Genomic DNA, 12718 nt, shown 5'->3' with positions numbered 1-12718 from the left:
GCATTAGCAGGCGGACTCCCAACAACTGCGCCACCAGGGAAGCCCCTTAGGTTTATTTTTAAACTACAATTCAGGTCACATCTCTTGCCTGCTGGGGGCCTCTGACCCCTCCCTGCGAGAATCATAGTCCCAAACACAGGCTCGGCCATGAGGCTCCCCAACCCAGCCAGGATCCCCTGACCCTGAGGGTTCAAGCACATGGAACTGGCTGCCTTTGCATGTTCTGTTCCCTCTACCTGGAACAGTATTTCAATTTCACATGCCCATAACGACACCACCTACAGTCGCTACTGCCAGCACCCTCTCCTCCCGAAAGTGTTAGGGACCCACAGACATGGAGTTTGATTGCCTTTTTGTCGCATCCATGAAGCTGGTAACAAAGTTAACATTTTTGACCCTTTACTGTCACATTAATCAAGTGAGTTTTAGCTCTTTACTGGGCATTTCATATGAATGGAAATATTCCCCTTGACGTGGAAAGCAATCTGGAGTTTTCTTGCTTTGTTCTATAATTTTATGTTAATGTCCAGTAAAACATTTTGGTGGTTTTAATATCTAGAATATTGAAGGCTAAGGTAACATACGTTTTTAAAGAGTATCTAATAATTTCCCAACTACAGGTTCGTTATCACAGATAGATAAAATGAAAAGTGATAAATGTACCTGAAACGGAAGAGGGCCCTATGGTCCTTCTCCCCCATGTCCTCTTTCATCTGTGGAAAAACCGTGGCCGAAGAATAAGTTGAATCAGAGAAGTGAGAAAATGCAGAAACAAAGGAAAACAGTCAAAGGAGATCAAATAATAACGGTTTAGTCACTAAGCATCGTCAAGGCCCTTTAGTTCCTCCTCAAGGGCTAGAGATAATATTCTGAGCCGTGTCCTGGGAGCCGTCTTATAGATGCTGAAACCCCTACCAGGTGGAGAAGTGAACTACACGATGACCAGACTGTAGCCATGACATAAGCTGCCACAATTCCGAGAACTGGCCTCAAAGAAATGGAAACAAACCGACCCTGGAACTGAAGCCTAACCGTACTTAAAACAATCAAGATGACACCGGTCAGACGACCGCTGACCAATTTCAAGATGCCTGTCGGAGCTGCCTGTGCTGTTTCTGCATGCAGCCCCTCCCCTCCGTCTATAAAAGCTCTTGCCCACTGATTGTCTATCTTTGGACAGAAGTTCAACCCCACACACCGGTTGCCAGCATCCGAAATAAACCAAACTTTCGTTTCCAATAAACTTGCCTCTTTATTGGCTTTTGAGTGGCGAGCAGCCAGACCCCGCTTTCGGCTACGTACCCTCAGTTCCATAATTTGCTAATAGGTCTCCTGTGACTTGTGTCTTCTCTGAACACATGCCTCATCACTGGGAAGAGAAAATTCCAGATGGTTGGTCCCTGGAACCAGGGTTCTCTCGAGGGCTCAGGAGACACCCCAAATGTCCTTCCACCTAGAGGTTCTACTCCAAGGCATCTCGAACATTTATAATAAAACCACATGGAAATGTGACAGGTAATTCTTTGATAACATGATTATTTTGCCTCTGAAAATATCTAGCTTTAAGCAGCTCATTACTGTTCACAATGGGCCACAATTTCTTGGTGATCACTATACGCCTTCAGAAATGCTCGGAACGCTATCTCACCCGTGAGTTGTTTTCAAAAGTCACGAAAATGTTATGGGTTCTAAACTTCACAGCGAGTGGAGATGGCATAGTATTATCTTGCAAGTCATTTTGGGTTCAGTAGTTCCCTCTTTGCATTTTAAATGTTGGGTACAGGGGTTAGGACTGCCCTAGGGCTGGGGCAGGTCTCCCGAGGTCAGACCTGGATTTCAGATCACTGAAGGCTGGACAGGAAGTTTGGAGCCTCCCTGAGAAGCAGAAAAGGATCAGAACCAAAGACCTCATTAATTTAAAGATCCTTCAGGCCCAGAGCAGCTGCTTTCTCCTCTAATGAGCTTCAAAGGTAGCATTTCCCGATTAAGCAGGGAGGAATCCTCCCCAGGTAGATCTACCCCATGTGGGATACAGTGATGAGCAATAATTATGCTCCATTCCCTGGTTCTCTGATCACCTTTCCAATGCACACAGTAAAGGACGTTATTCTTTCAATGGACAGGACACCAGAAACTGTACCATCCAAATTATATTCTGATTTCTGCTGAAAGGGACAAAGCCCCTAGGTCATAGATGGTCTTAAAATTTTGATAAAGTAAAAAAAAAAATAAAAGCTCCCCCTGTGTTCTATGAAAAAAATAATACTATTAGGGAGTGTCAACTTCCATACCGTCTGTTGCTAATCTTGCCATTTAATATAAAAATATCTGCATATACAACACTCAAGTTCATGTGAACTATTTTTAGGTCAAGCATCATTTATAAATTTAGGATGCAAAAAAATCCATTTTCAACAGCATTGAGGCATCGTGGAGCAAGCAGCAGTCTCCTTCGTGTGCGGTTCAGTCCAGATCCCCCTGGAAACTCACCTGGAGTTTCTTCATGTCCATCAGTCTGGCTCCAAAGTGGCTTCAAATGTCTTGGATAGGCTGCCTCCTTGAGCTCTGCTTGACCGCATTGTTTAAACGAGAGTCAAGGCAGAGAAACTGTGTTTGGGGACTTCCCTGGTGGTCCAGTGGTTAAGACTCCCCGCTTCCACTGTAGGAGTCACGGGTTCGATCCCTGCTCTGGGAACTAAGATCCCGCAAGCCCTGCAGCCCGGCCAAAAAAACACCAAAAACCCAGAAAACCAAGAACCTATGTTTGCAGCCCAGTCATGCTTTGTTCATAGTCATTGCCCTTTGCGTGAAGGGAAGGGAGTTTTGTAAACACCTGGTTGAGAAGCTGCCATTGGCCCCTGTAACTATCGCGGTGAACTTGGGAGCATGGACGTCGGATCAAGGTTATCACAGGTGCCTGAGGCAGCTGCCCTGCCTCTGTCCTGGGAGGGCACGTGCTTTCCTAAAGCTGAATTTTGCAGAGGATTCCTCAGCCATCCTTTTAGTTCAGGCAACATAGCTGTGGAGCCAATCATCTGTAGAGGGCATGAGTGTGGTGTGATGAGAGTCCTTTTCCCGGTTAAACTTTACAGGGTGGAGGAGACCCAATGTACTGAAATGTGTGAGTTGTCCCGGAGTCAAATGTAGCACGTCCCAAGACAATGAATGTGAATTGGAACGTCTGATGCCTCACTTAGTATTCCTGGGACTCCAATTTTATAAACAGAATTGACTTCTGCCCGGCTGGCAGGGACAAAACTGAATAAACCTTTTCTGCTCATTAAAATTTAACTTTATAAGCCTTAAGGAAAAATGGACTTTTCTTGGCTTTCTCCAAGAACTGAGTTTGCCTGTCTGCACTACAGAAAGTCACCACTGTCATCTTTCTGGAACGAACCTTCTTAATGTAGGGAAAGTTCGTTCAACTGGCTGGTTAGCCAGAGTGCTTGCCCTAGGGCACAAAAGCAAGCCTCTTTCCTTCGGAATCTTGTTCTCACACTTAAATACACCATGCTTTCCTCAGATTCTCAAGGTCTCGGCCAATGACTGTCCTCAAAACCCTGAAGACAGCTGCCCCTACACTGAAACTAAAAACTTCTTAATATCTTCCTTTGAACAATTATGAGAGGATGAGATAATTTCCTGGCGCTTACCCATTGATTGTTTTACTATGACAAGGAATCATCCAACACATTTCATTTCTTCATTTTCAAGATGTTTGGAAGTGCCTTTACAGAGAGGTTAAATATACTGTGGGACAGATACAACGGATCAGTCATACTGAAAGCCGTGGGTAGTATGAGACGGGTTCATGACACAACCAAAAAAGTATAGAGAAGCACAATGCTGTAACAGCATGCTCTGTTTATAATAGCTGGTGTTTACCAGGGAATAAGAATCCAACTCAGAAGAACGGAGACAGAAGATCACACCCCCCTTTTGTTTTTTTTCAAACGCCAGACAGAATTTTTTCCCACTGTGTTCGTGGCCTTGAAGCCACTCAAAAGTTTAGAACTGGCTGGGTGATGTGGGTTTGGTCACCCCCTGTATTTGGCAGCCCGGATGGGATCCACCCGAGAAGAGTCTGGGGCTGGGAACTGACGGCTGAGGATACAGATTTAAATCGTCAGCGAACAGCATGCCCTTCAGACACGTGTCACAGATAAGCAGCACTGGAAAAACTGTTTGCCACGGGGAGACACATGTGACTCCCTGCAAGAGCACGGATCTGCTGTACACGATTCATTGTGTGCCAGGGAGTGGCAGAGCTACTTCTTTTTTCCTGGCTTTGATCAGTTGCTTATTATTTCATTCTCCACTCTCAGCCCCTGTCTTTCACAGTTTGGGCGTTTGCTTAAACCTGCACTGATGTACCTAGAACACCAACTGTCACGGGGTTCGGGCAATGGGTTTGTTCTTGGAATCCACGTTGGGTTTTAAATTGATGCCCTTTTGCTAGAAGTCCAGAAAAAGGCTCCCAGGGGAAGACAACTACAGAAAGAGGGAATCACTTGCTTGGTGGTCTGTGTGCAGAGGAAGTACTTGGGTCCCTCCGTCTGCCAGTCCTGGCATCTTTTGGCACATAAGCTGGTGGTACTGAACCATTCATTGCTCCGGAGTAACTGATATGGTAGCAGATCTGATGCAAATTTTCAGATACGCCAAGTGGCATTACAACCAACCAGAATAGTAAAGTAAAGTGTTGAAAACCTGGAAGGGTGTGCTTAACACTGCCCAGCGTGTGGCCCTTGTCAGCCTAAAATATTTATGGGAATAAAGCACGCTATGCGAGAATATACATGGCTTAAATGGAGACCCTACAGTGATCACAACCGGGGGAAAAAAGGCACACTGTCGAAGGAAGCATCTCTAAGTGAAAAAACTATATCAAAAGGGAGGTGTCTACACTGGCCTCTTGGGTTATTTCCTTCAGTGACTCAGATTCCTATAAGAGGTAACAATAAAATAGCAGATCATTTCAGCTCCAACCTTATCAGGGAAAAAGAAAACGTTGCTCACATTCTTTGACCAATTGAAGTAAAGAAAGAAGTTTCAGGTCAGAAGTGATTTAAGCCATCTTAGAGTAGTAATGTTGTCTAGGGGGTGGAAAAGTCAACATCACACGGACCCTGAATCCCAAAGCAATATCCGTCCCTCTGTTTGTAAAGTGCTTTATTCCGGTGGGCGGCGTAGATGTATAAACTGACCTCAGTGGCTGCAGCACCTAAAGAAATTGCAGTCCTCAAGCTAAAAGTAAAGGTTTCATCAGAACAACTGACCAAGAGCCATGGAAAATATAAAGGCATCTCATGAAATGGGAAGATTGTCCAGTTTGTCAGTGGACGGCATGGCTGCTTTCTTGGACGGGTAGCACAATTTCCCTATCAGACTTGAATTGTTACTTCCCACCTGGAATGTGATCATGTCCTGCCATCTTGACTCAGAAAAGGCTACAAACACTGTAACCAGGTTAGAATGTTTCTGCACTTTTTTGTGTTTTAAAAAGAATGTTTAAAGCAAACAACACAAAACCTCTGTAAGTGATCTAAATTATATAAACCAATAAACTACCTGTGTAACTGATCTAAATTGTATAAAACCATAAAGAAACTAACGGGCATTAAGCATTTCAGTATCAAAAAGTTTGCAATGCAGTGTTTGCGTTTTGCTCACACAGAGGTCTAAACCTAAAGGGTTCACTATTTTACAAGCCTCATTTCAAACTTTCTTTGTTCCCTCTTTCAGAAACCAACTTTACTAAACTGCATACATGCACGCTGAGATCTGGGGAGAGCCTTCGGGGTCTGTGGCTCTGTCCTCCACCATTCCAGGAGGAAAAAGAAGAAGGGGCTGTTAGTGGGAAACACTCACCCAAAGTGTGAGAAATCCTGCCGATGGGGGCATGTGTGGAAACCGGGAAAGCATCTGGGCTCATCTGAAGCCTGTGACTCTGCAGGTTTCATTTCACAAGGCCAATTCCTAGGTTGACACTCACTTCCTCATATGATCTCTGGAGGGCCCAGTGAAAGATCAGGCTCGGGGTGGGGCATTTATTATGACATGTCAAGTTACTGCCATAGAGACATCCCTTTTCATCCTGATAACGAGGAGTGCCATTTGCCAAAATGCCAAAGATGATGCTGGCAGCGTCAGAAAGGGCATCCAAGCCACAGAGAGCTGTGGGGACTCAGCAATGCACCCGGCAACCTTTCAGCTGAGACATCATCAGCCTTCCAAGCAGGATCCCCGATTCTCTTGTGTTTTTCTTACACGTCTAGAGCTCTACCTATTCTGGACTCTCAGCACCACAAGCCCCTGCCCCAAATATGGAAACAGGAGTGAGTCATAGATAAGTAGAGACCAAAAGGGAGAAGACGGCAGGGCTGACGCATTACATGTCAGCACTGAGTCCAAGATAGTTTGACCCTGGGCAGGGACCTGCGAAACAGGAGTCCTCCTTCTGAAACCTCAGGGAAGAAGTGTCCCTCAGTCTGCTAGGACAACACATGAAAAGTTTACCTTTTTCAAAGGTCAAAGTTATCTGCAACTTTCAAGAAACATTTTCTTTTGGTTTCCATTTACTGCTGCGTCAAAGGTGTTAAAATCTCCAGCTAAAAAGAAAAACATATAAAGAGAGTCAAATCATAGAGATGCTGCGAGCAAAAGATGTGGATAAAATAATGAAACCACTGGAGAATGTTTAAATGTTTATTTTCATGTTAAAAAGGATGAATTACCCTGTGGTTAGTATATACCTTTATGCTGGAAAAGGATGTCACTTTATTTCTGAGATATTTCCAGGAAAAAAAAAAGAAAAAGAAAAAGGGAAAAAAATCCAAAAGTAAGGAAGAGGAAGATCAAAATGTTCTGGCAGATTCCATCAACAACCCCAACAGAAGTCATGTCCTCTAAAGGCTGCACGTTTAACTGAGTGCATTTCACGACGTCAGGTTCTGAGGTTTTCCCATAATCAATTTAGGTATTTCTGAGCGGGATGTCTGTACATTTAAAAGCTATAGCTTTGCATGCTTTTATGTTAAAACGTATTTATTCCAACACACCTTTCAGTGTTTCAGTATATTGCCTATATTACATACAAAAATATCTGCTATATCCGTATTTTAGCGTAACTCTTCCACCACCCATACTGTTCCTTTACACAACAGGTGACACGCAATACATTACACGTAATATAATTTTGAGGGAGGAGATGGTCGCTGGGTTTATAAACCATCTACCGTGTCATTTACAGAGACTAGAACGGAGAATTGAGGCCATTTTTGAGTTGACAAGAGTAGAAAAACAATGGTGTCAATGGTAAAGGAAAGATTTAGATGAAACCACCCTCTGTGGTCAGTGGAGTTGGAATGAATGATCTTCTCAGACACTTTACTGTGGTCCCAACATTGGGAAGACACCCTTCTAAAAGAGTGAGACAAGAATGGTGATCAACATGCACAAGGGCAGACTTCCTAAAACTTAAAGTTATCCAAGTACAAAATACTTCATCTACAGATGTAGCAAAGGGACAGAAATTAATCCATTTTTTCCCTGCAATCTTTATAAATAAAAACTCTCTGCCTACGATTTAAGGATGATTGCAGTCTGGGAACTCAGGCTGACCAGTGTGCAAAAGAAAAGAGCCAGGAAGTCAGTTATTCCCTTTTGGTTCACACAGCGTATCCTGAGATCTGCTAGCCAGTGTGTCCTTTGGGGGAAGTTTCCAGGGGAAACTTCCAGTGTCTTTTCTTCTTTCTTTCTCTCAAATGCAACACTGTAGGTTTAACTCCAGGACTTCTGTGTGGCAGCTGCTCCTTGATAGCTGTACGCTGGCCTGGAAAGCAGCCTGTTTGGCCCCTGGAGACAGTGGTCTCACATCCTCCACGGGTGTAGGTCACCTGGCCCTCATGGGGCATCTGAATTGCCCTCCGTGTGACTCATGGAGCTCGCGGCCTGGTGTCCCCTCTAGAGGCTGCTGGTGTCTGCCTCAAGGGGAGTCTGAACATCCCATTCTCAGGGGAGAGGAAGGGACTCTATTGACATCGTTTCTTTCAGGTTATTGACAACTGTCCTTTGGATATCTCAGCCGTAAGAACCTGGGAAATCCAGGCAAATGCATGGCCCTCAGCGAATCATATTTCAAGCCTTAGCAATTTACGTCATTTCCCCCTATTTTATTTATTTATTTATTTATTTATTTATATTTTTTGGGCTGCATTGGGTCTTCATTGCTGCGCGCGGGCTTTCTCCACTGTCTCCGGCGAACGGGAGCTGCTCTTCGTTGCGGTGCGCGGGCTTCTCATTGCGGTGGCTTCTCTTGTTGCGGAGCACGGGCTCTAGGCGCACGAGCTTCAGTAGTTGTGGCACGCGGGCTTCAGTAGTTGTGGCACGCAGGCTCAGTAGTTGCGGCGCACGGGCTTAGTTGCTCTGTAGCATGTGGGATCTTCCAGGACCAGGGATTGAACCCGTGTCCCTTGCACTGGCAGATGGATTCTTAATCACTGTGCCACCAGGGGGGTCCCATGCCCCCCCCATATGAGCTGAAATATTTTGGAGGTATAGTTCCTATTTGTTTTAAATTGATTAGTTGGAAAACAAGCCGATATAACCCATAGTTTCTAGTCAGCAGGGAATATTTAGAGCGGAAAGAACTTCAGTGACATTCTGTTAAGCTGAATAGTGTCCACACCAAAGCTGAGAACAACTGACAGTGTTGATTCCCACAAAAAAACTGAATTTCTGATTCTTCACTATTCACGCACACACGTGGGTATAATACGTATGTGCGTGTGCATATATGGGAGTGTGTGTGGTATGGTAAAAGGGATCGCTGCCCTGAAACCTTCCATTTGATCTTTATTTTGAACTGACTGAGTCTCAACAGAAACCAGCAAAGGTGGTTTATGTAGCCTGCATCACTCTGGGTGACGTTGTTCGCTTACCCAAGGGAGGCGTCTTCAGAACCACGGTCAGTTCCCGGCTCCGCAGAGAAACCCCTGGCCCTTCCTGATTCTCCCGTTTGCTTCCTGCGTCACGTCAAGCACTCGGACCACAGGAGATGCTCTAACTTGTATGCCCCTTAATAAGGCTCCCCGTGACAATAGTAACTTCCTTTGTCCCCTCCCGAATTATACCCACGGGAAGTCTTATTTTACCAGTGCGAGGCAGCCTGCTGTGTGTGAGAGAGAGACTCACCCCCTGTATTAGTTGAGGGTCCTCAGCTTCAGAAATGACATCCCTACCCTGTCTGGAATGTCCAAGACCCAAAGGGAGAGAAAATGGAAAATATCTGCCAGGAGTAGCAGGGCTCCCGGGGACAGCTATGTTTCAGCGAGTGCCTGAATCCCTCTCTTTGAGCTACCTCCTTGCCAAGCCATTTGAAAAGCAGAGGCAGCTTCCTCTGGCCACCAGAGGCGCTCTTCCTACAAGGTGTCAGCCATCTCTTTGCAAACTCCTTTGGAAGCTGATGCCTGGGTCTCCTGGCTTTATTCCCCAATCAAACTGGAAGATCTGGGGAACCTCAGCAGCTTCAGCTCCTAACCCCCATTTTAAACACAAGAGCAACTGAACACCAGCCTCTGAGGTCAGGCAGCGTTATCACTGGTAACTTAGGTGCAGTTTACAAACGTACTGTAGTCCTGTGGGCAAGAGACACAAGGAGAATTCTGTGTCTGCCGTGTCGCGGTTGGAGAAGGCTGGTTGTCACACTCCTGTCCACGGAACCCTAGAAGAGAACCAGGGAAGCACACCCTTTTGAATTGCCCAGTCAACAGCCATCAGGAGTCAAGAAACTGTTTCAACACCTCCTGCAGGTCCTTGACTGTTTGGGCCTTTAAAATTCTACCTCTCAGAGATGCAAATGGATCAAGAAAGCTCAGAATGAGGCATATACTCATCCAGTGTCTGATTTTCCAGCTAGCGCATCTTCGTAGAACGTTGTCATGGTTTCCTAATCTGAAATTCTTGCTTTGCTGTTCTTTGAAAAACATTGTTTATTTAAAAATTATGCAGGAATCATGATTTTTTTTTTTTCTCTCTTGCCACTTCGATTTCCCAATAGCTATGGTTTTTCATCACAATTGCTTCTCAAGCTTCTGGAAGTCATTTATTTTATGAATTTGGGGGGGTAAACCCATTGCTGTTCTCCATTAATGGACACCCTGTATAGGTTTTATCTCTGCCAGAGTCATGACTGAGGATAGATATATGTTTTGGGTTTGTTTGTTTGTTTTTTTTTTGGTGGTGGGTGGAAATCATTGTATGGGTAGATTTCTACATATTGCTAAGTTGAAACATCATTTCATTTACTGTTTTTAAAAAGTTTTGTTCTGGTAAGAGAAAAGTTTAATCTGAAGATACTTGCTATGCAATTTCCTTTCTCTGCATATCATTTTTAGATTTCGATTTCAGTTTGGATAACAAATGGTGTTGACCACAAAACATTAGTATAAATACAACTATTTTGAGGACTTTTTTTTTGTCCTCAGAAATGCACCCCAGGAAAGAGGTCCTCATGACTCCCGCAAGCAGAAGATAAAAGGAAAGGTTCACTGTTCACAACTTTTCTCCAAAGTTTTTAAGCTTCATGTAGAAAACTGTAAAGAAGACGGCCCTCTCTTACAGTATATTAATATTTTAAGTAAAATCCCATGTCCCCGTCTGATACAAGAAAGTTCAACAACAAAAAGAAAGAAAGACGGCATGAGGCTAAGCTTCTTAGACACTGCCCCTAAGGGATGCAGTGAGGAAAACTGGAAAGACCCTGAACGCCTGCACAGACACCCAGGAAATAACAGGACGTGGCACACCACAGGGACTAAAATTCATATGTAAATCAAACAGATTTCAGAGAAAAGAATGAAATTGCTTGTCTTCATGTTTCAAAAAGAATTGCAGAGGTCAAAGGAACCAGGTGCAGGTGCAAAGATATATAAAAATAATGAGCAGTGCTCGTAACAAATATGGGCGGCTACATTCAGCAGCTTTCACGTGTGTCCAATCTCAGGCCAAGGGCAAGAAATGTCCACTGTGCTTTAAAAGGTCTAGGAGTAGAAAAATCAAACCCAAGTCTTTTCTAATTCCACACGGCTGTTTCGCCACGAGATGATTAACAATGTCTGTGGGGTCTGGTTTATTATATTTGAACTGAGCTAGTACCAGGCAGCAGAGAAAACCGTGGTCTCAGAATTTCTCCAGGACCCCCTGGGAGCTTATCTGGGGCACATCCTGGCTTCAAACCCAGCTGCCTTTGCTCTCCCTGATGGCTGCTTCGAAAGGGATCCCGCCAGACCGCCACAGACGAAGCTTTGTTAACTCATCCCCTATTGCTGGTCAGACTCGGGCTCCACCATTCAAAAAGCAGAAGGCATAAAGGTGAATACAGACATGAGAAAGGAGTTTACATCTGGTCCTGCAGCCTCTCCATGTACTCTCTGAAGCCCTGGGACGCCCCCAGCCCCATGTCTGGGCACACCCACTGGATGCTGTCATCACTGTCAAACGGGATGGAGTTGGTGTACGGACCGCCGTCCTCCGGGAGGATGGTGGTGTAGGACGTAAACTTGACCCTCTTCCTCTTTGGGCCGGACGAACTCAGAGGTTCGTTTTTCATGTCTTTCTCATAGACAAAGTCAGAAGGTCTGAGCAGCTGACTAGGGAAAGTCTTCTGGGAACCGCCATTCAGAAGGAAGTTCCTCTCCTCGGACTGCAGCCCCCTGTCGATCATGGTCGTGCACTCCTCCGACGGGAGGGTCACGTCCACCGGGTTCTCCAAAAGCTCCACGTCGTTCCCCAGCCAGACCCAGTCGTGGGAATGGGGGATGTCGCCTTGCTCGCTCACGGCGAATCTTTTGTGTCTGTATTTCCAGGCAAACGCCACACAGTTAATTAAGAAAACCAAAATGGCCAGGCAGAAGACGCAAAGCAGGGCGTACATGCCGATCTCCAAGTCGGTCAACCCCCTGGAGGTCACCGTAAGGTCACTAGGATTATGGGGTTCCGGTAACTTCCCTTGAGTGGGGAAGCTTGTAAAGGCGTCTGGACCACCACTCTTGAGCAGCTTCTTATCCTTTCCTTCCATGGGAGACTGCGCGGTTGTGCTTTGGTTGGTTCTTTCCCCGTGGCCGCCAGGGGCGCCATGTTGGAACCACTGCTGCACTGCCCTCTCCTGGCCTCCTTCACGCTCTATGCTGTTCCTCACGTGGTCTTTATATTCCCGACTGCCGCCCTCAACGTCGTTGGTGCCTCCTTGGTGCTCACCAGTATTTGCTTCAAATTTGACCTTGACGTTCCCTTTACCCACGGCAAGAACGCTCTTCCTCTTGGTCTTCTGACAGGGCTCACTGATCATCATTTCCAGTTTAATCAAGGGCCCTTGCCCTTCCCCCTCTGCAACGACAACCGGCCATTTGGACTGAAGGTTTGCCTGGACAGACACCACCATTTCATCCAATGATGAGACAGCAACCGAAAAATCCTTGGAATCGTAAATGTCTAAAGGTGTCACCGAACCGTCACTGAACAGAATCCAAGAACTGACTATTGCTTCCTAAGAAAAATGAAAGCAAAGCATTCTGTTATAATCAGGTTCCTTCAAACCTGCAAATGTAAATGCGATTTCCTATGTAATATTATTTAAACGTACGATCTGAGAAAAACTGATTTCTATGTTTTATCATCGTGAATAGCTCTCGACACTGCCTGGAAGCGGACTCGGCCC

The 12718-nt window shown here is 45.4% G+C and overlaps 1 protein-coding gene across 4 annotated transcripts in view; it reads right to left on the bottom strand.

The window, feature by feature from the left end:
* Window positions 1-6694: 6694 nt before the first annotated feature.
* Window positions 6695-12718, bottom strand: part of TMEM132B (transmembrane protein 132B) — a 409658-nt gene continuing 403634 nt past the window's right edge. For all 4 annotated transcript variants that reach the window (XM_067701186.1, XM_067701185.1, XM_067701184.1 and 1 more), the window contains one exon: window positions 6695-12547. In XM_067701186.1, coding sequence (XP_067557287.1) covers window positions 11399-12547 — 1149 coding nt within the window. In that variant the 3' untranslated portion in view covers window positions 6695-11398. The remainder of the gene's footprint in view (window positions 12548-12718) is intronic.

The sequence above is a fragment of the Pseudorca crassidens genome, chromosome 12, assembly GCF_039906515.1.
Source record: "Pseudorca crassidens isolate mPseCra1 chromosome 12, mPseCra1.hap1, whole genome shotgun sequence".
NCBI classification, from domain to species: Eukaryota; Metazoa; Chordata; class Mammalia; order Artiodactyla; family Delphinidae; genus Pseudorca; species Pseudorca crassidens.
This window is presented reverse-complemented; position numbering and strand designations above follow the sequence as displayed.